Source organism: Lontra canadensis, unplaced genomic scaffold (assembly GCF_010015895.1).
Source record: "Lontra canadensis isolate GAN:19392208 unplaced genomic scaffold, GSC_riverotter_1.0 scaffold30, whole genome shotgun sequence".
Lineage (NCBI taxonomy): Eukaryota > Metazoa > Chordata > Mammalia > Carnivora > Mustelidae > Lontra > Lontra canadensis.
In genome coordinates this window covers 10,700,591-10,724,212 of record NW_022631024.1, presented here as the reverse complement: position 1 = coordinate 10,724,212, position 23,622 = coordinate 10,700,591, and the positions used below count along the sequence as shown (strand labels likewise).

At 57.4% G+C, this 23,622-nt stretch overlaps 1 protein-coding gene across 3 annotated transcripts in view; it reads right to left on the bottom strand.

The window, feature by feature from the left end:
* Positions 1–23,622, bottom strand: part of NEK6 (NIMA related kinase 6) — an 81,024-nt gene that overhangs the window by 39,365 nt on the left and 18,037 nt on the right. The window contains exons 1-2 of one of the 3 annotated variants that reach the window (XM_032865825.1): positions 12,582–12,696; positions 3,688–3,806 (exon numbers count right to left, since the gene is read on the bottom strand). In XM_032865825.1, the coding sequence (XP_032721716.1) occupies positions 3,688–3,777 (90 nt within the window). In that variant the 5' untranslated portion in view covers positions 3,778–3,806; positions 12,582–12,696. Of the gene's footprint in view, positions 1–3,687; positions 3,807–12,581; positions 12,697–23,622 lie in introns of those variants that run through there. The other 2 variants (XM_032865827.1, XM_032865824.1) reach the window with 2 other exon arrangements.

Sequence of the window (23,622 nt, the reverse complement as noted above, 5' to 3'; positions counted from 1 at the left end):
CGTGAGAGCGCTAAGGAGCATCAGCCAGAAACCTGGGTCCATCCTCGACTCTGCTCTCCCTCATCCCTTCAGCTACCAAGTGCACTTGGCTTAATCCTGCAAGTCTCTGGAATCTTCTCTCCGAATCTCCCGCCATTTAAGACCACGGAATCATCTCACCTGGCAGAAGGCAGCGGCCTCCTCATCTCCTCCTATTTTCATCCCACTTGTGCCATGAGTACCCACACCAGTGATCTTTCTAAAACGCGAGCTCCCTTGTCCACCCGAACCCACTAACGGGCTCGCCCCTCACACAGACCAGCCGTTCCCCATCCCAGCGCTGGTATTTAAACACTTGCCTAACCTGACTGGTCCTGCACCTTCAGGCCTGGCTCCTTCCTCTTCCTGGGACAGCCACCTCTCCCTGTCTTGCCCCAAATCATCGCCAGCCCACCTGTCCTCTCTCTAGAACCTTCCCTGCCCCACCTCACCCTCTGGGCTCCCTCAGCATCCGCCCATCCCTCTGTGGGACCCTGCCCCTCGCACGAGGCCCCACTTCTGTGTCGGGCAGAAAGGAGGCAAGAAACGAGACAAGCATTTGCTGAATTTACAACACGTCAGCAAACACTTCTTGGATTTTAACAGCTGCTAATATGTGGTCGTTAAATCTTACCTAATTGCCAACACTGCTTTGGGAAGATTCTCATAAAGGTTTTGGCCTGTGCGATTCAGATCTAGAAGCGGCCGTCCCATCCTGAGAAGTAAGGCACATTCCTCTTTCTCTGACCAGGGCCCAACATAACTGAACTTGGCACGCCCCACGCAGCTTTGCAAAGACTTTCCAGATGGAAGACACATTAACCAGGCCGTTCTCAGACGAGAGCACCTTTCCCCTTCTTGCAAATTCACGTGACTCTTAGTGGGTCGGCTCGGTTTCATTCCTGATGAGAAACGCTCTGCAGCTAAGTGGTAAAGTCCTAGAGCATCTGGCATTAGAGCGCTTCCCCTCAATTACATGCACGCCCTCATTCATTCATTTGAAACCTCAGTAATTTCACTTGTGATTCCACCGGGTTCAGCAAACGTATTTTAATAAGCGGACAGCTCTCACAGCTAGAAAACTCCCAGAAGTGATAAACCACCAGCCTTGGGCACAGAAACTTAACAGAACCAGTTTGAGTGGTTGCTAAGTGGTCCCTTCTACACTGTGGGCATTTCAGCTCTGGGCTCCTGAGCCACGAACACGAAAATGAAGGCTCAAAGAGAAGAATGAAATCAGTGGCACACATTTCCTTAACACCCACGACGTCCGACGCCATGCTGGGGGTTTAGAGCAGTCCATCTCACTTAGTCTTCATGGCCCCATTTCACAGATGAGGAAACAGAGGCTCAACTCATTTACCAGCTGTGGCCTAGCTGGTGAGGGCTGGAGTTGGGATCTGAGCCCCGCCTGGTCTAGACCGAGTGCAGTACTCTCACCACCGAGGGCCCCAGTTCCTTTTTCTAAGGATGATTTCAGGGAAACAGCAGGGCCTCCTGCCTTCAAGGAAAATGCCTGTGCTGTCAATCTGAGGTGTTTCTATGTCCCAAAACAGGCAAGATTGGGGCCACGATGTCTCCCCAAACGGTGTTTAAATACCTGCACTTCGTGAGCGGAGGAGAGAGGAAGCGCCTTGCCTGGCCTCATTCCCTTCCCGACCTGCCCCGGGCCATGCTGGTGTCTACACGGCTGCGCACCCTGGTTCGGCAACCCTGGCCAGATGCTGGTGGGATGCAGGACTCCTTTGCGGACGGCCGCTGCCCAACGACGGGAATCGTGTCTAATTCCACTTAACTGTGTCATTACCCACTCCAACATGTGCAACCAGACACCCGGACGCCGCCGCCCGCCGCCGCCTTGCCTTGTTTGCGAAATAATTACGGGGCTCTCTCCTCTGCCAAATGAGGCTGTAATTAACCCTAATTGCTCAAAATGCAACTGGCTAATTCTGGGAGATTAATCAAGGGGGACTCAATTGTTAGTGAATGACTTAATATGACAAATTGTTACATTACCCGAGGAGGCCACACCGGCCCCAGCATCAGTGAGCTGTCCTGGTGGACTCGGCACCAGCAGCATCCACGGGCCTTTGGGCTTTCTGGGATCTGCCTCCCCAAATTCCACCTGGGAAATGGGCCCATGTCCCATCCAGTAATGGGAGTGGAAAGCACCAATAGGGCAGATGCCCTAGGACACTGTGTGTGTGTCGGGGGCGGGGGTGTGCACGTGCACACAGACACATGCATGTGCACACACACACACACACACACACACTAGTCTACTAGTTCACATGTCTCACCCCTGTGTGAATCTATAGAATTGTTCCTTCTTTTGGGCTGATGGAGCCCCATACAGGGAGCATGGGTTGATTAAAAACTCAGGTGTAGGAGAAGGATCTCAGACTCAGCTGCCTCCTTGACCAGGCGCTTTTGTGCAGTGCACACCCACACAACTGCACATGGCAGCCCTGGCCAAGTGGATCAAACAGCAGTCCACCTGACATCCTCCAACAGGAAGGAGTACTTAGAGGCTGCGACGAGCCTTCTGGGGCTCAAAAAGGTAGCTGTCTCAAAGCTTCCCCCTGATTTGGGTCTCCTAGCTTTGGGGGAAAAAGCCAACACTGGACATGACTTTTCATCATCCCAGGCTGTCCCCAAGGCCCCGCAGCACCTGGCCCTGTCTGACCTGGCCTGCCTGCCCCCACCAGACCAATTCCTCAAGGTGGCCTCTCTGGCCATCTAGGTCAGATCATGTGCTTCCTGGAGCTCCAAGGGTCCCTGAGTTTCTTCTGCCCTGTTTCCTCCCTTTCTCTCCCATGAGGCTGTGTGCTTTCTAAGAGCAGACCTGCCTCTGCCCCACACACAGCCACATGTATCTGCTGTTCACGAACTCAGCCGGCCTTGAGGGGCTCCTCTGGGCCTGGCCTGGGATGATGGGAGGGGTATAGCCTCGCCCCAGACCTCCCATTTAGGAACAGGAACCAGTTCCGCAGTGGGATGCTGTGGCCAGAGCCCAGTGCCTGGGCCTTACAGGGGAGGGAATGGGAGGGAACAGGAAGGCTCCCTAGAAGCTGCAGCATTTGGACCAAGGCCTGGAGGAGGAGTGGGGAAAGGCCCTCCAGGCCCAGGAAACAGCACATTCAGAACCCACAGAGGATGCATGAGCTGGGGACCCCAGAAGCCACCTTCGGAAAAGCTGTGGGAGGCAGCCTGGCTCTCTGAGGATCTGCAGAGCATGAGGCAGGTGTAAAGAAACCAGTGTCCTGGGGCTCTGTTGGTTCTAGATGAAGAGGGCTGAAGAGGGCCAGGACAGAGCTAAAACCAAAAAGGGAAGCTGACTTCAGCGGAGAGTGAGGAAGCGCTTTCTGACCCCACGCACAGGCTGCCTGTTCCCCAGAGTCCCTCACTTTCTCCTCTCTCCTGGCCTTTCTAAGCAGCCCTGATCCCGCTGAGACAATGTTGTTCCGTTCACAGGGAAATCCGGGAGTCCGGCCCAGAGAAGGCATCTCTGAGTGCTGCTGAGTGGTACCAGGGCTGACTAGGTTGGTAGTGAGCTGCACTCCCACCCTTGGAAACATTCCAGAAATGACTCCATCTGGGTGGGGTAGTCAGGGACTCGAGCTCCTTGTAGAGGCCCCAGCGCTCTGCAGACGAAGGCGAAGGGCTCACCTGTGGGTCCGGGGCGTGGGCAGGCCCTGGGCTGTGGCAGAGGTTGTTCGGGCTCCCTCCAGGGGGCATGTGGCTGGGCTGTCCGGCCATCCTGCATGCCAGCCTCACGGTGCACGGGGCTGCGAAAGAAAACGCGGGCTTTCTTAGACACATGCCTGTTCACCTTCTCCCCGTGACGGCCCCGGGGTTCCGGTGGGGGTCCTGGAGTGCACAGCTGGGACCCAAGAGCCCACGTGACACACCTGCCGTCCGGTACCCCGTCTGACAAGGTTGCGAGGGTTGTCCCCACTGGGGGGAGGGGAAACAGGCTCTGCGCAGGGCAAAGTCTAAAGGCATCCCCTCCACCCCAACCCGGCCAGCAAAGGAGGTCCCACTCAACTCCACAAGTACTAGGCTCCAGAGCCTGGTTCTTACTTTTTTTTTCTTTAAAGATTTTATTTACTTATTTATTTGAGAGAGAAAGACAGAGATAGTGAGAGAGAGCACAAGCAAGGAGGAAAGGGAGGAGCCCGATGTGGGGCTCCATCCCCAAACCCTGGGATCATGACCTGAGCCGAAGGCAGACGCTTAACCAACTGAGCCACCCAGGCGTCCCACCAAAGTCTTGTTCTTTCCCATTATTGTCCTCCCTGTCTCCTGGGGGCATGATCACCCCCACAAAAACCCAGGTTGACCACCTGGGTGGTCAGGAGAGAGATGCTGAGTCAGACTGTGTAGCAGCTGCAGGAAGGACCCAACATTTCCATCCTTGCTGGGCCCTGGTGCTCCAAATACAGGGAAGGCCAAGGCCATGGGTTCCCTCTCATAGGCATACACCTCTGGGCAGGTGCAGAGCCCTCTGCACAAGGGAGCAGTCCCCCGTACCTCCAGGGTTTGGGCCGCCATGTCAGAGCCCCTAGGAGAGTCAAGGTTGCTAGCTGCCAGTTGCCATGGTAACCCCAGCCTGACTGAGCGACCACTATGTGCCTGGGCCTGAGCAAAATGTCATCTAAGAATCACTCCCGATGCCAGCCTCCCTGGCAGAGCGCTGCCTCTGGGGCAGGGCCCAAGGCTGAGGCACACAGAAGCACTGTAGAGCTGGAGGTGAGAGCCGGCACCTGGTCACCGCATGCAACCCTCCGGGACGAAAGGGGAAAAGCCCTCCTCGTTGGGAGGAAAGCCTGTCCTGTAGCCATAGGCATTTCTGCAGCACCTCCTGGGTCCAGGGCCAGGCCGGGGCTCCCACAGGGCTGCGGAGAATAAAAGGGGCCAATGCCCAGGAGGTCCCTGTTGTAGAGTAGGCATGTGGTAAGGGGCCCCCGAATCTGGCTGCTGCTGCTTCTGCCAGACCCCCACCCCGGCTGCCCCACAGACTCCACACACCCCAAACAGAGCCCCTCAGGACTGGCCCAGGCTGTCGGAGCAGCTTTGTCTATACCCTCTGGAGAGCCAGCGTCCCTAGGAACTAGCAGCCCCTTGGACAACTGTTAATCAACGACCAAGGGGTCCAGTGTGAAAGTGCCCTTGGCTGGGTCAGGGCACTCAGACAGTGGGAGGCTTGTCTGCCTCTCCCACTCCCTTATGGTTTGCTCACTTGCAGGGTCTGTGTCTGGAGAACCAACCGAGGACAGCACTTTCTCCCCAGACGGACTCTGCCTCTCTCCATCTACACCCAGAAGCCAAACCCCAGACTGAGAGCCGTCCCCGGGTCCAGCGGTTCGGCAAGCTCCACTGCGCAGACCTCCCAAGTCAAGGCCCACCCTCGTGAACACGGGCGTCCTGGCGGCGGGAGAGGAATCTCTCCTTTCCTTCCCCGGCTGCCGCGGGTGGCATCCAGCCCGCCCAGGCTCAGGGATGTCTGTGATGCCTCATCACAGGATGTCCGCCAAGCCCTCAATGACCCACTGAGCTGGACTCTCCAGTTCTGCCTCCCTAGCTCTGCCCTCAAAGGTTCCCCAAGCCTCTCTAGGCCTCCTGGAGTCCAGCGCCCACTCTTCCTCAGTGCCCTCAGGACGGGCCGACTCCCCTCACATGCCGAACACGGGCAGCTGCTTGGGGGTAAAGCTGCTTTCGAGCACACAGGAGATGGAAGAAAGCAAGGCCACCAGACCCGGGCTCACAGGGGAGCCCTCGGCAGTGGGGAGTGCGTGCAGGGCGAGGGCCGTGTCCAGCCAGGCGTGGCCCGTGCTGTCACCTGGTTGTGAAGCTGCCAGCCCGAGCCAGGTTCGCCCCACGGACATGGCATTTTATGGATAGATTTCTTGCTCTTTTTTATCTCTTGTCCTGGATCCGGGGCAGGAGGAGGGTGCTGTGGGGGTGTGTCTGTACTTTGGAGGCCTCTCCCGCCACCCCCTTCCCCTGACTCTGTCCCAGTGTGGGACTCACCTCCCATCAGGGCCTCTGGGCCTCCCCGCGCCCATGCCCTGCTCACCAAGCCCTCCTCTGTGAGGGCCACCGAGGCTTCCTGAAATGCAGATGGGACCACGGCCCCCTCGGTGTCTCGGCACCATCTGTGCCTGCGCTCCCACTGCGGAGCGCACACCCGCAGGGGGACACAGTGAGGCCCTGGAGGAAAAGCCCCAGGATAAACACGCAAACACGAGCGGCTTCCGGAGGCAGTGCTGTTACTCGTGGGGGGTGGGGGGATGTGTGCACAATAAATGGATTCACAGGGAATAGAACGTAAAATGCGCATGCATTTTAAGATAAAACCCCAGACTCCTGCAGGCTTTGTGGGCTGCACCCCCAGACCCTTCGGGGTGACATGTTCACTGTCCTCTGCCCTTAGGGAGACCTTCAGGGAGAGGTTGGAGAAGAACTGTCTTCAGCAAGAAGGTTCTGTCTTTATCTCTGAAAGTGTCAAAGCCACCCAGTGGCCAGGCCCACACAGGAGCCCACCCACCGGCCCATAGACTTCGTGTGGACTATGAACCATGGCGTGTGTCTCTACATCTCCCCCCACCCGCATCTAACCCCATTCAGCCTCTTGGGGCCAGTGGGCCTGCGTTTGCTTCTTGGCCCTGCCCTTCACCAGCTGGGAGACTGGGCAAGTCATACTGGGCGGAGGCTTAGCAGGTGTCTGCCAAGGTCATGTCCACTTGCCCTGTGTGGTTATTAGCAGCACCCTCCCAGCATCTGCACCCAGAAGCCAAAGACTGCACACTCAGGAGCCCACCCCAGGCCTCACACAGGGCTCCAGGAGCATGGCTGAGGGGTCCCTGGTCTCATCAGAAATACCAGCAACAATAATGATGAGTCAACAGTTGTGTACCCTGATCATGCTAGGCCTTGCTCTGTACACTTTACCTCTTAGCCCCTCTCATTTAAGAGACCCTGTCTCTCATGGGATAGGGTCTCTTATTGTCCCATTTTACAGAACAGAAAACTGAGGCACAGGGAGGTTAAGAGATCTGCCCAGATCTCTTGGCAGTGGAGCCAGGACTCATAGCCCTGGTGGCGTCTTTGTCCAAAACCACCACGCTGCTCTCTTCCCAAGCTCTCAGTGACAATCACCTTCTTTTCCTTACACACAAGGTGAACTTCCGACGTCATCTCCCCACCAAACAAGACCCTTTACTCAAAAACAGGGCCCGTGCTGAGTGGGCAGGGGTGGTCCCAAGACGGCTGGAGGGCCACAAGAGGCCATTTCCCATCACAGGGGCCTCAGGGACATGAGTCCCTGGAGTCCGAACCCTCTGGGACAGCATCACGATGACACAGCTCTGCTGTCCATGGTACCTTTTCTGCCAACGCCTTGGAGCTTTGGTTAAGTTACTGTTCCTAAGAGCTGTTCTGTCCAGAACCCAATGGAAGGGTTGTACCACGTGTTCCCTAGTAAAGAAGAGGGGCCTTTGTTCCAGGAAAGAAGTGGCCAAGGAGGATTCTGCAAGTCACAGTCTCCGAGTGTCAGAGAGGGACACTGCAAAGGGGAAGGAGGAGGGGAGAGGAAGGGTGGAGAGGAGGTCAGACAGGGTGTGGTGGGAGGGAGGGAGGAAGAAAGAGAAGGGGGGGTGTTTGGGAGGAAGGCAATGAAGGTTCTCTGAACACTTCCAGCGGGCCAGACCTTTCCCATGCATCCTGGGGCTCTTGGGAGACCCATTTTATAGATGAGGAAACAGGCTCAGAGAGAGGAAGCTCAATGTAGTGAGGCCAGTGAGCTGTACAGAGGAGATTTGCTCTCAGTGACTCCAAAGCCCCTCCTGGGTCCAAGATACCCCTGCCTCTTGCTCTCCTGGGTGCTGCATTTGCAGAGACTGCATTCTGTCTGTACCCCAGTGGAAGCCCAACCTCTTTGCTGGAGAATCCTGCCCCAAACTTCTTCTTAGGGGGTGTGGATGCAGAAAGACCAAGGCAGAGATTCAGCCTGCCGAGCCATGGAGTGTGGGGAAAGCCCTTCAGCATACACACGCGTCCCCGGGCAGCCCGGGCCAGGCAGCTCCTGCCAAGTCGCAGAACAATGAGGTCCAGGCTGCCAAGCTCAAGTCAGGGGCCAAAAATGCATGGAATGTGAGACCCAGGCACAGGCTGCACTGAGGACCTTTCTTCCGCGGGGAACCACGGCCCTGCATTTTGGAGGCACCATGAATGCCTAGTGCAGTTCCCAGCCCGGGCTCCCCACATGTGCGTGTCCCCCAGGTGCCCAGGAACCAAATCAGGATGCGCCCAAGGGTTCAGCGAGGCCTGCCGGGGAGCCCAGGTGCCTTGGCTTAAATCCTCGCCGGGCTTCATTTTGCCATGCAGTGACTCAGTTTCCTCTTCTGGAAAGTGAGATGTTCCTCTTAAGATCCAGAGGACCAAATGTGTTCACAGATGAGAACTCCCTCCAGCAGAGCCTGACACACGTGAACGTCCTCGGAGACTCTGACGTCTGCACTAACCCTCACTGGGCCGCTGACGAGCGGCAGACATGGGGACTGGGGCTCAGAGAAAGGTGGGGACTTGCCCAGGGCCACATAGCTGGTGAGCGACAGAGCCGGGGCTGTTGGCCCCCAGGTCACGCTTCATCTGCCTCACCGCGGGTCCTCTTTGGGACCACTCTGGAACAAATGCCTCCATCGTTAATGTGAACCGTGGCTACCTTTGCAAAGCACCGCGACCTTCTCCTCGCGGCCTGGCCTTCAGCTGGAGCTCGGGTTTCATTCGAGCATCCCGGGAAGGGGCTTCCTCCTGGGCTGGGCGAGAAGCCTTCTCCAAGGGCCTTTCTGTCCCCTGGACAGACTGTCACCTGGCCGTTGCCTCCCAATTTCTGGAAACTTCATCTAGAGGCTTCGTGTCCCTCCTTTCCCTACTGTGAAATGATACATGTTGTGGAGGCTGGCAGCCCACAGAGGCCCTTACCCGCCCCCCCAAAGACGACTCGAGACCCCAGGAAGGCTCAGGGCGGGTTTGGGGGTCCATGCATGTGAGGCTCTGCATGTTGGGGGTCTCGTGGTGACGCACTCAGACACCATGTGGGGTCAAATATTTGATCACGTCTCACTTTGTTCTTAGACCTGAGGTGGAAACAGTGTGTCCTGCGTCCTTCTTAGACGTATGCACGCACGTCTGCGTGGTCAGGGTTCTCCCGGCGGCCACAAGGCCACATTCTCGCTGCATCAACTGAGGCGGGCACGTCACCTGGACGCCGCACCCCAGGCCAGTTTCCCTGAGGAAGGCCTCTCCTCTTCTCAGCCCTTCCAGAGTGGTGAACAGCTTCACGGGTTGTTTTCCCAAAGCAGGAAACTAGCGCGGTGACTTCGCAACCTCCCCCCACAGTCCTCTTTCCTCCCTGAGGAAGTGACCCTAAGTGATCCAACACAGGCAGCAGATGTGGGCCCCTGGGGGTTATTTCCATTTGGCCGGCAGGCCCCTGGTGGCAGAAGCCTAGGACAGGTGCCTGCTGCCGGAGAGGAGAGGTGCCACAGGCCAGCCCGGCCCAACACACCCCTGCAGGCCCCTTCGCGAGTGGAGATCTGAGGCCCAGCAAGGAGACACTGCAGCTCCTGGAGCCCAGCCGCTGGTGGGGTCAAGGCACGACCAGCTTTGGCCTCAGACAACACCCACATTAAGCGCCTCCCCTGAGCTGAGTGATCAGAGTGGCTCCCAGGCAGCCCCAGAGGGGCGGGCGGGCGCTCCCATTCTGCAGACGAGGAAAGAGGCTTTGAGGAGAAACGGGACTTGCCAGAGTTTACATGTCGGAGAACGCTGCCCTTTATACTTGCTTCCTGGACCAGCAAGGCTGTGAGCCCCCAAAGAAACCCGACTTCATGTCCGAGTGCAAGGGCCTGGGGCCGGAAGGAACATCCTGCACACACAGCCGGGTTGGCAGGGAGGGCAGGATAGCAGCCCCCCCACAACTAACGCGGCACAGGCTGTGTATGCAGCAGGCACGCACCAAGTGCTGCGCATACCTCGTTCCCCCATGGGAACGCTAGGTGGGGGCTGCTAAGATCCACCTGGTGTAGAAGAGGATACAGAAGTTCAGACTGCTTAAGGGATGGGCCCCAGGTCACACAGCAGGTCATGGGCAGGACTAACACTTGGAACCGAGTCTGCTGGACTCCCCTAGTCCATACTGCCTTGGAAGACTGAACGAATGAATGAATTCCAGTCCAGAGGTTTGGCTCCAGCTGCTGTGTCCTCCCCCTGCCGCAGCCCCACTTCTCTTCTGGTCTTGGGATAAGCAGACGTTACCCATTCATCATTTGACAGGAAGCAGCCAGATCTCGGGCCAGAGTCACGGGGGCCTGGGAGCCATAGGGGATGAGCCACAGACGGCGTCTGGTTTCCTGACTGGTCCTACGTCCCCTCGCTCCCCACCCCCAAAGCCAAACATGCTGCTTGGATTTCTCAGCTTCAGGACCAGCAGGAGCCTGTCTTCTCTAAGACCCGGGACCATGGCCAGCCCTGGCCTCCCCAGGCACCGGGGCCTCTTCACAGGGTGGGTCTTGCAGAACCCAGGGCTGGCCGCTGATCTCCTGCTTGCTAGCCGACCTCCAGCCCACAGCAGGAAGGCTCCCCTCTACCCCAGTCCCTAACACACCCGTCGCAATCTGCAGCTCCCGCCCGAAGGTCCCCAAGACAAGGCCTGTGGGCCTGCACAAGGCATTCCAAGTTCTGCCCAGCAGGCCTGGGCCTGCCTCCTACCTTTCCCAACTCTTCCACTCCAACCCCAGGCCCCTGAGCAGAGGGGCGTCCCTTTCGCAACCACACACCCCCAAGGGGATCCTAGGACGGTCACAGGCAAAGTCACACACGTACAGCAGGACCAGATCCTGGGTCCTACTCAGGCTCGACACCTCCTGCGGATTCCCGGGCAAGTCGCGCCTTGGCTGTCTCCATCCATAAAGAAGAAACAGTCGGACCCCAAAGAGTGGGTGTGCAGGGGCAGCCGGGCACTATGCAGGCCCCCCTTCCCCCTCTACTGGTGTCCACACAGCGGAGTTCTTCCCGAAGCCCACCGTATGGGCACCAACTGCTTCCTAGGCCATCCTCTCTTCCTCCTCTGCAGGCCTTTGGAGCAGGAGCCAATGTCTCCCATCATCTGGAAACCACAGGTGCCTGGCCTGGGGCCTGGATGCACACACTTCGGACCAGTCAGGGGTAGAGGGCCGGCGGTTCCTGCCCTGCGTCTGATGCCCCAGGCAAGGAGCACACGCCTCCCGTGCATGGTTCCCACCGTCTGAGCTCCGGCAGAAGTCGCCAAGCCATTCAAAACACACCTCCCCTCCCACGGCACGGCTGCCCAGAGCTTTTTTAAAATTGAGAAGGTCCCTAAGCACCTTTCATTTCCTCCTACTAGGATAATAAAACTCAATTCGGAAGAAAAAAAAAATGTAGGAGCTGTAAACATCTCATCTTTCAGGAAAGGAGCAACGAGGCTGTTGGTTTCTGTCCAGGAAGGTCTCTGGTTCCGGGACCCAGTGAAGGTCATGCTTCATCCCACCCACTTGGAAGAGGAAGATAATCCGGCACTATCTAAGTGCCAAGGAGTTAAAAGGCCGCGCCTCCGCACAGCCCTGCGGGGATGTCTGCAACAACCCTGTCTTACAGAAGAAGAAATCAAGGCACAGATAAGGGGCCCGCCGAGCCCCTGACTCTAGCAGATGGCAAGCCCTGTGTTTAAAACCAGGCCTAATTCTCTCTAAAGTCTGGGTTTTCATCTCATGTGCTTGGGGCAAGCCCTGCAGACTGGAGCCAGAGGAAGGTGGGATCTCAGCCTGCTGGGAGTATCACACCCTTTAGGCAGTGCCCCCGTGCTAAGGACTCCTACCCCTCCGATAAATGAACTCATTCTCTCCTCCAGGCCTTAGCAGACTCTACCTCCCTCCCCGGAATGAAGTGCCTCCGGCAAATCTGGCTCCTTCTTCAGAGCTGGAGCTGGGGCACCTCCTCCAAGCAGTCTTCCTGGACTCCCCTGGTCAGTGACTCCCTGGCTCCACAGTGTTTGTGCCCGTGTCGTCACTGCCTGCTCACATTTTTCTCTCGCCAACCGGAGATTTCCGCGAAGGCAGAGACCAAACCACTCACCTCTGTGGCTCCAGCAGGCCACAAAGGGAGGACCAGGTTAAAGGCTGCTGACCCGGTCTGTAAACACCAGAGGCCAGGAAGGAAAAGCCTGGGGCCCCAGGTCGGCTCATTCCGGGGGCCACAGGGAACGGGCAGTTTCAGGGAGAAATTCCTCTACCCCCCCCCCCATCCTGTCCCAGACCGTGGCTTCAGCCCTGACAACCAGTAACGGAAGGAGGAAACCCAGCGGGGCAGCCCCCAACCTCGGTGTTCGTAAGAAGTTGGTGCCAGGCCCCAGGAGAACGACCATAATCCCAGCGGCCTCCCTGCCACTGGCCAGGAGCACCCTCAGGGCAAGGGTGGTGACCCCAGGCGGCAGGAAAGAGTGAGGAGTTCCCCGTGGCCGGGGGCAGGGCAAAGGCCAGTACCTTGCAAAGTGGCTCCTGAGGGGCTCAGGAGGAGGGTTGCTCAGCTCAGGTGGAGGGTAGACGTGTGGTGCAGCGGCCTCTGGGGACCTGGGCGGCCTCCCTGTGCCAGGGTGGCTGAAGGAAGACGGGCTGGCCCTGTCTTGGTGCGGGACTTCCCCTGCCCAAGACTCCCATCCCCAGTAGCTGCCAAAAGGAAACTCCCCCAACACGCGCTGCTCCAAAAATAGCTCCGCTGTCACCTCCGTGGTGACTGGAACTTGTCACAGCCACCAGGGAGCCCGCTGCTCCCCAGGGATGGGCATCTGATGGCAGTGGCCACCAGTCTAGGAGAAAACACTGTGTGCCCCACACTGGCAGGCTCAGACCACCATCAGTCCTGCTCCCCCATTTTACCTCCCAGGAAACTGAGGCTGGAGGACGAGCAACTTGCTAGGGCCAGGCCCCAGCCTCCCTAACCCATCCCAGGCAAAGGGGTTTGCTCTGCAGGATCTTTATGAAGTACTCGCCCCCAGCGCAGAACCAGACACCCTGACAGCAGATGACAGGACTAAACCAGCCTGGGCTTCAGGAGTGCTGAGGTACCCTTCCTGTGTCCTTTGTACTCTGGCCCCACCCATCCCTAATGGGGCCCACCAAGTGCTAAGAAGTATAAAAGTCCTTGCTGTCCCTTTAAAAGCCTCACCCTCTCTAGTCTTCCTTTGTAAGCTGGGCCAAATATATCTGTTGCCTGACCAGCGAGAGCTCTGGTAGGCGGCCACCGTGGGTTCGAGTCCTGGCAATGCCATGTCCCAGCTTCCTGTGCCCCGGTGTTACCACCTTGGGTTGCTGAATGGGGGATGTGATTATATATGAATCAAAAGCCCATGGCTGTGGCCCTGACACGCAGCAGACATCAGTATTACATTCTTATTCGGGCCCCAGACCCTCTGAACAAGACCACGGATCCAGGAACCAGGACTCGGGGTGCTCCTAACTTCCCTCCTTCCATAGGTCTTCCCAGCTGCTGTCTGTGCAAGGGTCTGGGCTGATGGTCACTCAAAAGCCCCTTGCTCTTCTCGCCTCCGCAGTAGAGAACCCCCGAGCACAGAAACAGATTCAGAAACCAGAAAAGAACATGAAACGTGCCCTCCGGAAAAGGACGGCCGGATTCTCACTTTGGGCCAGGCAAGGTCCTGGACAGCTGCTTACACCAGGGAGAGGCTGAGCTGGCGTACGTGAATGGGCAGGTTCAGAAGCAGAGGGGAACGGTGCTCTGCAGCGGGCTCAGAGCCGGGGACCTGCGCGTACATGGGAGGAAGCGGGAAGGCTCCAGGCTGGCCCCAACCCTCGATCTCCGAGAAGCACTCCCGTGGCGGACACCTGTCTCCCTCCGCTAGAACAAGAGCCACCTCCACCCCAGGCACCACCTCCCCACCATGCCCCATCTGCAGCCCGAGCGCTGGGACTGACACAGGCATATGGCAGCTGCGGCCCCAGAGGACACACCGAGCCAGATCCTGGCACTGCAGCTCGGCCACCTGCCAACATACCTTCCCCGCTGGCCGGGCCCAGCTGTCGGGCATATGCCAGGTGCTGGCCCCCTGGGTGGCTGCTGCTGGGCCCAGGCCAGCCTTCCCCAGGCCTGTGGGCTAGGGCCCCCAACCAGGCCCTGGTGCATGCCACACGCCTCAAGGACAGTCCTCCATGACCCAACTATGTGGGTGTCATCAACCTTGACTCAAGAGGAAGCTTCTGACTGGCCAGGTCAGGCCCCCGAGTTGGGCACCTTCTGTCTAAACCTTGTTTTTCTTCTGCTTCTGGGCTCCTGTGCTCCTGCCACAGGGGACACAGCACGGCACCCAGGGAAAACAGATCCACGCTGGGTGAGCCAACCCCGGGGAGCCTTCCTCTTCCTCCTGGGCCTGGGGAGGATGGTGAGGGCAAGAAATTTCCAGAAGTCTAAGTCAGCTCTACTCAGCCTACATGCCCTCCCGCATTCATGGTCACTGCTGGTCACTGCCCAGCTATCCACCCCAGACATAGATGAGAAGATAGAAAGGTGCAGAGGGGCTTGGACAGGCAACCCCACCCCTCCGCCCACTACAGGGCTCTAGGGGCCTCCAGAGCCAGCATGTGCTTCCAGCACCATCCCCACGAGGCCAAGCCCCGATTCTCCATCCAGTCCTGCCACCTGGTGTGGAGTGACTGGCCAGCAGGCAACCCCAGCTGCTGGGGCCCCACCAGGGCGGTGCCTGTACCATCCTGCATTGTGTTTTCCCCCCCAGGACTCTCGATGACCCAAGCAGGGCCTGGGAAGTGCAAGGCCCATTTGTAACTGCTCTGGGGGATTTCTGCTCTGAGCTGTGGCGTATGGCGTGGTGGCTGGGGGGGGGGGGGCGGTGTCACAGAGCCCCTCGGGGACTCTCAGAGGACTGCTTGACCCTGGGGAAATCACAGCCTGTGTCTGGGGCTCAGTTCCCCACCGAGAGCACGAGCATGGTGGGTCAGCGCCACCGTTGGGGGATGGGGTGAGTTGGGGAGGGCTCTTTCTGCGCTTTGGAGAAGGCTGATGGAGACCTTGCTGGTGCCCCACAGCTGAGCTCAGGGATCCCGCATCTAATCGTGTGCACATTCCTGGGAGAAAAACCAGATCTTCTGGGTCTGGAATTGCAGAGGACACCCTCTGTCTGGTTTTAGAAGACTCAGAAGCCCCATGAACACTGCCTGCCCCATTCTCAACAGGCCACAGCATAGTGGCTCAGAGGCCTCCCGGCTCCCAGGCCCACAACCACGGAGGCAGGGAAAGTAGGTGGAGGGTTCTCGCTAGGGGGTTCTCGCTAGAGTGGCCCCTAAGTGCTTGGTGCTGGACCAGAGCCCTCAGGAGCATTGGCAATTTGTGCCCTCATCAAGCAACACCTCGAGGCAGACAGTGCAGCCAAGACAGTTGAGGAGACTGAGGCCCAGAGGCCTGTGACTTGCCGGAGGAGTCCCTGCTGCAGGGAGGCAGCCCCCGGATGAAAATGCAGGCCCAAGTCCTCGCTTACCTGGACATCCTCTGTGGCACACACACCAGCTTCCTGCCCTCAGGGAAAAAGCCAGTGTGGTGGGGGGGCGGGGACCAGAGCAAAGTGCTTCTCTGGGTTGCAAAACCACAAAGGGGGCCATTGCTTCTAATCTGAGCTAATTAAGGCAGCTTCGGGGAGGTGGTGGCACTGGGTTCAGCTGGGACCAAGCGGCCAGGCCGTAAGGAGGTGGAGAGGCAGACCAGCACAGGCTCTGGAGTCAGAGAGCCTGAAGTTCAAATCCTGCACTGCCTTGGTCCACACAAGCTCCTCAGGGCAAGTCCCAAAGTCACCTCTTTGCTGTTCCCTCTTCTGCAAACAGGGGGCCAGGTAGGACCCACCTCTTAGGGCTGTTAAGCAAGGACTCGCAGGCAAAACACCAGCCTAGGACTACCAGGACCCAGGTATACACCAGAGCTCAGTAAACGTGGCCACAGCTACTATTACGATTACTGTTATCCTCGTAAAAACCGTGCTCGTTCAATAGCAAATATTTCTGGCAGCCCTCTCTGCAAACCGACCGTTCACAAAAAGGCAGGGCAGGGAGGGGGGCTCCCATCTCACGGCCAGCTGGACCCCTGGGCCTGCGGATGTGGTAGGAGGCACCCATGGCCTCTGGAGGATTCCCCCTCTCAGAAGGGTGGGAGAGGCCCCACTGGCTCCCGTGGCATTCTCTCGGAGGCGGGCAAGTGATGGCAAAGCATTTCACAAAGTCACCAAGACGAGGAATCTGAGCCATCCCCCTCCCCCAGCTGTCTCAGTGAAATAAATCTTGGCCGGCGGCTGGTGAGCGACCCTATATATTTATGTGACGATCGTGCCTCATGATCATAGGGCTCGAGGTTTCGGCAGGCGGCGTGTGGCAGGGACGCCGGTGGTCCTAGGAGACTCACTATTTTCCAGAGACTTTTATTGTCCATTATTTCCCGGCGTTTACAGGGCTCTGCTCCGGGCCCGGCAGGAACACCGCACACGGTGGGGCTGGCAGGCTTTACTACTCCAGGCGCCGTACTGCCTGGGTGTCTGCGGGTCTCATGATCCTGCCCAAGTCTCCATGTGACACGGAGAACCCAAGATGTTCCAGGGGCGCCGGTGGGACAGGACTGGGGAGGTGCCCAGAGGCACACATATCCCCACCCCAGCCATTTGACTGCTTCCAGTCTTCTGTTCCGGGCCGGGGGCCACTGCTAACGCTGTGGCCTTCCTTGGGCTTGCAAAGGGGGGCCGGCGGGGAGACACACTGGAGTCACTACTGGCTCAGGAGGGCTGTGTGCGACATTCTCAGGAATTTTGTGAGACAGTCCGTGTCACTCTGGTCGCTTGAAATCAAACACGGGAGGAAGATTTACACCATGGAATTTGGCAAATACTACAAGTCCGGGCTTTGGACAAGTCCCTCCCTCCACCTCCTCCCAGGGAACCGTTTATTAAAGACTAATCAGCACACCAGGGGAGGGGGTGACCCAGTGGGCCACTGGGGGACACATGAATGTCAGAGTCAAGTGTGAATCCTAACTTCCTCAACCACTGGCTGTGTGACCTTAGGTAAGTTATTTCACGCTTTGAGCCTCAGTTTTCTTATCTGTAAAATGGGGACTTACCTAAATTCCCAGGGCCATCATGAAGCTCAGAGGACCTTATGGAAAATTCCCTGTGTGGGGTCTGATCTGTATCAGATGCTTAATAAATAACTTTTGTCACCTATTCATTCAACAATCGCTTGTCCCCCTCCCTCCCACCCTGGCTCCCATGGGCCAGCACTTACTCTACACCTGGCACTGTCTGAGAGAAAGGGACATATGAATGGATGACAAATATTAAATTCTTCCCATCTGGACAGTTCTTGAATGTCTGCAAAGGGATTGATACCTATACCATCTTAGGAAGCCATGTGACAACCTTCCAAGGCGGGCAGAGAAGCATTTTTGAGATGGCGGCTCAAGGGTGGGCATTCCTTGCCCGAGGCCACTGTCAGGGGGTAGCAAGGTGGGGCTCAGCCCTGAATCCCTAACTCCTGCTCTAGGCCCAGCATGGCACCCATCTCTGAATTCCTAGGCCCGGGTGGACTGGGCCCCTGATGGTGCCAGGCTGACCTCAGAGGCCACACGGAGAGGACAGGAGGACTAGGGGGTGAGGCCAGGTCCTTCAGTCCAGCAACCTGGCTGCTAGTCTTGGTTCCATGGCCTCCTTCCTCCAGGCCCTCCCCTTCTGGGCCCTAGGCTCCCCCTTAAAAGGCTGGGAGGGCTCCAGTAGGGATGCTGCTGGCCCTCCCAGGCCAGCATTTGTCTCCAGGTTTCCTGGCTTGGCCAAGGAAGAGGCCTCAGGAGTATCAACAGCTCCCATGCTCCAGCTGGATCCCTGGTAAGCCAGGGCCTGGGGGTGGGAAGGAGAAGGGGAATGAGAAGGGGTAGGACCCCGATCCAGCTATACTGGGCTGGAGATTTCACCCTGCTGGGCAGAGCTCATCGACCCATTTCACAGATGAGGAGAGTTAAGTTCAGGGGCCTGACCTTAGGCTGGCAGCATCCAGGGCCCACAGCTGGGGTCCCCGGCAGAGATCAGGAAGCCACCAAGCCCCTCAGTTCTGACACCCTTGGGGCCCACAGATGGGATGCGCCTGGCCACCCTGGGCTCAACCCAGAGGGGCTGGGGAACCATTCTGCTGAAACAGGAGAGTGAGAAAAATGCAAGCAATTCAGATGATTCAAGTAACCTTTGAAACTAGGAGGGGGGCGGAAGTGGGTGGCATTTCTGGTGGATTTCACCTCACTTCCTAGAAGGATGCGTCACCAACTTTTGCTTAGTCAGTGCTCACACGACCGTCAACACGATGGCCCCAGGGTGGCACCTCCTAGCTAACTTGTCCCTGGAGCCATCACAGGCTGGCAGGTAGGCTGTCCACCCGTCAAGGGAGGGAACATTTCCATTTCACAGATGGGGAAACTGGGGCCCGGGGTCGGTGGGTGGATGGGCTCAGGGACACACAGTAGGGATCTAAGCCTTCAAACTCCTTTACCAAAAGCTGACTTTTTCTATTTGGGGAGACAGGAAAGGAGAAACCCTCTGGAACCTTAAAAGGGAAAAAAAAAAAAAAAAAAAAAAGGAGAGAAGAAAGGACTCACAGGCAAACAGAACTGCAGCAAGGCCCCCAGCCAGCCCAAAGAGGTTTCTGAAACTCTGTGCAGTCTGAATTTTTTTGCAGGCTGAAGGGTCACGCGATTTCCTTTGCAGAAGGCAGAGTTGAAGAAGTCTGACTGAGGGCGAAGGGGGAGGAGGGACGCGTCCACGAGACTAGAAGTCATGAGCTTCAGCCTGGCTGCCCCAGTGACCAGCTGGGTGACCACAGACAAGTCCTTTGTCCTCTCTGGGCCTTGGTTTACCCTTATTTATTTGTCAAGCCTTGTTCTAATGTACTTAAGTGATGTCAGTCTCCTCACCCCTCATGGGATGTTATCATCTCTATTTACAGGAGGGGTAAACTGAGGCATATGACGATCAGGCCCGCTGTGCTGGTAGAAGGGCTGGGATCTGGAGCGAAGTGGTATGGTTCCAGAGCCCGCTCTCCCAACCACCAGGCCCTTCTAGCTCATCTCCAGAAATCCCACTTTCAGGGGCTTTGCGTCTGGGTCTCAGCTGCCAGCAGGCCTGTTTCTGGAAACACCAGGCTGTCCTCCACAGTCTCGGCTGCCACTCTGCGCTGCTGTCTTTTCCGTGACCTCTGATTTCTTCTGTTTGCTCGGCAGACTTGAGAGCCACAGCCATCAGCCCACCTCTCTTTGAGCCTCGCTGAGTGCCGGGAGTCCGAGCTGGAGTGGACGGCCCCACTCTGATGTCCATTTTGGAGTTTTCCATGCAGGTCGGCCTCTGGGACTGCAGGAGGGAGACTGCCATTCAGGCGTCCAAGAAAGAGGGAAAAAAACATCTATTCATAGCCAGACAGAGCCCGCTCTGTGGAAACGACGCTACTGACGCGACAAGCAGCCCAGCTGTGTAAGAGATTCCCGAAAAGCCTGACCTGGGAACATCCACGTGGAAGGCTCAAAGGCTTGGGCGGCCACCACGCTTATAAAATGTGCCTGCAGGCTCAACCGTGAAATTCCTGAGGGAATAAGGTTCGGACCCAAAACCTGTCTTCCAAAACAAAATTCTTCAGACAGCAGACATTTCTTGGCTTAAGCAAGCAGGCTGCGGATCTGTTTCGCCCCGTCTCTAAAGTCACGGATACTCATGCCAAGAAGAAACAGCCACCGTATCACGTGCTCCTGCCCCAGGCCACACACTGTGCCCCGAACTCGGGTCCACTTGTTCATTCCCATGAGGAATTACTATCTCCATCTTGCAGATCTGGAGACTGAGGTTCAGAGAGGGGCAAGTTTGTTCTGTTGGGTGGTAACAGAGGTGGAGGCTGGAAACCAGGTGCCAGCCTGGAGCACGGGACCCCCGTAGAACCTGCGGTGTACATCCTCGGGACAAGCCCTGCCCAGACACGGAAGTGCAAAGAGAGAGCTGGGGGCGGGGGGCAGGTGCATACATTCTTCCCTCCACTGGTCTGGGGAGAATTCTTGCAGAGGGACAGGTGGGGAAGGGTTGGCCTGACTGAGGTTAAAATAACTCCATCAAGGCTGCTTCGGTCCTGCCCTTTCAAAGACACCCAGATCGATTAACTAGGAATGTTGTGCTGAGCACCCAGAAAATTCCCCATGCTCCGTGCATATCCTCCAGGCACAGCATAGCCATTTGGCACACGTGTGCAGTCGCTGCCCTGCTCCTGCTCTGTTTCTGGGAGCAGGAGGAACTCACTTCAGAGTGCATGTCTTGCCAGAGACCTCAGAAAGACCCCAGGGAACCCACCAGTCCACATCCTATATCTCAGAGACAGGAAACTGAGGCCCGGAGCTGAGAAGTGATGTGTCCAAGGACATTCAATCATCTGTCCACTCACTTTTTCAAACACATACTCGGACCAGCCTCTGTCTTCAATGGGGCTCCTCACTTAGAGACGGAGTCTCAAATCAGCACCTGCCACCCAGGGTGATCACTGCTTTGTACCCCCAGGGTGTAGAAACACAGCAAAAGGGATGTGCAATCCGTCTGGCCTGTGTTGGAACAGGAAGCAGCTCTGAGCAGAGGAGCAGGGGGAGGGCATGCCAGGCGGGGGCGGCAGCAGGTGCAGAGGCCTGAAGGCTGGCATGCCCAGCATCGGTTGTGGGACAGAGAGGGCGGTTCAGTAGCACTGACGAGGAGCAGCAAGCCTCTGCAAGTGGGGCTGGTAAGGGCTGCTAAGGCAGACTCCCCTTCCAGTGCTTTTCTGCACACTCTGCCTCCCATAGTGCCAAGCCCAGGCCTAAATTTACTGAATGCATCATGGGTGGAATCAGAGTCCCAGATGTAGCACCTTTTTTCCCCCAAAGCTACCTGCACCGCACTTGACCTCCCTATGCCTGTCCCGGTCAGCTCAGGTAACCGTGTTGACCCACGGAAGAAAGGAAATGCCTACACAACCTCCCTCTCAAGGGACTACACAGGGACCATGTCGCAAGAGTGCTGTGAAGTTTACATTCCAGGCTCCAAGCCACTTTCTCTTATCGGCTTGTATTTACTGAGCACCTAGTGTGTGCCAGGCTCTAAGCTAGGCACTGGAGGGATTCACGAAAGGGCGGTACAACCACTAAGCCACAGCCTCATCTTTCCAGGCTAGAATCATTGCTCGGATTTCACAGGAGGGGAGCCGCAAGGCTCAGACGGGCCCTGGGACTTGCTCGAGCAAGATCACTGGCTAGGAGGTGTCGGGGCTGGGACACTAACCCAGAAACATCTGACCACAGAGCCTTTTTTGCCAAAATAGATAAGGGTCCCTGGAGGAAGAGAAGAGCCTAGATCCTTCCTTCCTGCCACACAGGCAGGCAGCCTTTTATCCCCAGAGCAGGATCTCTGCGCTGGTGGTACTGCCCAGAAAGGTGGGGCCCTCGCATTCCGGGAGGGGCCCCACTCCAGGCAGGAGCGCAGACAGGGCTGGTGGCCAGTGCCGAGCCCTGAGGGGTTCTCGGCTCTGCGGGGTCCCAGCTGGGGCCACCACAAGACTAAATGCTGATGGCATGTCTTTCAAGAGGCTCAAGTGGGCCGAGCCACTCATCTTTGGCCCCTGCATTAAAGGATATAAACAAGCGTAGGGCACAGAGCGCAGACTTAGAGTCAGAGCACGGGGTGGCTAGGTCACCTCCCCTGAGTTACACGACCTGGCCCTGGCTGTGGTGCCAGCTCTCTCTCCCCGGACCTGGGTCCTTGTGTGTACCTGTCTCCTCCGGCAGAAATGTCAGCGGGGACCCCAGGGCCCTGCAATCATAGGAAGTCACGACAGTCCCTCTTGGGAACCCTGTTTTAACGCAAACAACTACCAAAGCTTCAAAGCACTAACACTGGGCAGTGCCCGCCTCAGACAGGCCTTCCTCCTCCCCCCACCCTCAGGCCGCTGTCCCCGTGTCCCCGCAAAACTCAGGTCTACCTGGAACCTGGGATTGTGGCCTTATTTGGGAATCGGCTCTTTGCAGATATAATCAAGTGAAGAGGACATCACTCACATTCGGGTGACCCAAGTCTAAGGACTGGTGTCTTCATAAACGGAGAGACATGCAGGGAGAAGGCCTTGTGATGGCAGAGACTGGAGTCCTGCATCTACAAACAGAAGAACGCCAAGCCTTGCCTGCCACCACCAAGCCTTGCCCACCGCCTCCAGAAGCAAGGAGAGAGGCGCGAATCACACCTTCCCTTGGAGCCTCCGGAAGGATCCGAACTGGCCAACACCTTGATTTTAGACTTCTAGCTCCAGGACCGTGAGAGAGTAAACCACAGTTGTTGTAAGCCGTCCAGTATGAACATGCTCCCGCCCCACCTCACACGTGGCCGGTGTGCACAGCCCGCCAGCGTCCCGGGGTCCCCAGGCGCTGTGGGCTTTGTGGAAGGCTCCAGGCTCAACCTGGGCTTCTCCTGCTGCAGAGGAAGTAAACCAGTGGTTCCCAGGTCTGGGGATTTCACAGGCCTATAACGTTTCCCCTACATTCCAAAGACGGACGGAAGGCCGCCAACTTTTTCTGGCATCTACAGGAAAACTTCCATCTACTGTCACCATCCTGCAGAAAAGAGGACCCCTAACGTAAGAAAGTAGCTGATGCCAGGCCTGTCCTTCAATTTTCTCATTTCGCTATGGGTGGGTGAAAGTCTCACGCGGCCCTAGGCCTAGCCTGGATCTTGCATTCAGGAACCAGCAAACTCAAGCCACTGGGACCTGCTGGGGGATTTGTTGTTGTTACTGTTTTTTCCCTCTGGTCCTGGCCGAGGAGACGTGAAGCCTGTCTCCCCTGTGCTCCTACGTCCACAAAAAAGGTTTTCTCCCTCTCAGCAATCTGTCCAGTCTCTTCTAGTTAACCCGTGGGTAATTCCGGCAAATCCCCTCTGAGGACTGGGTGATCTCCCTGCCCTGGGAGGACGCCTTCCAGGCCAGTCACTGAGGGAGGGTCACCAGGAAAAGAAAATATAAGGGAAAAGCAGGGCAACAAGGGAGAAGCACAGACCCGTCCCTTGAGAAGGAAACCGCATCGTGAAATGACTCGATGTACAGACATCACTGGCCGGGGGACTCTGGCTCTCTTCAAAGACGCATTGTAAACCCATGCCCAGTCTCGGAGGCAACGGCTAGAGGCCAGGCGCTCAAGAGGTGCATGAGACATCTGGCCCTGGAAGCCTGGTGACCCACTGGAAGCCCGTCGCCCTGGGCTTCGTGAAGGTTACCCCCTATGTCTGCCACGTGGTACCCAGTGAGGTGTGCTGGGAGAGCCGTCTGGGGGTAGAACTCAGCCTAAGGGTGAGGGAGGCTCCTTTTCCAGTAACTCAAGAGCGCAATCCCCCCTCAGAGGAAGCCTTAGATGATGGAGAAACTTCTGCCTGGAGTGCCAGGGTTAATGGCCGTTCTAGGGCGGCCTCGCCGGGACAGTCTCGGGCACCGG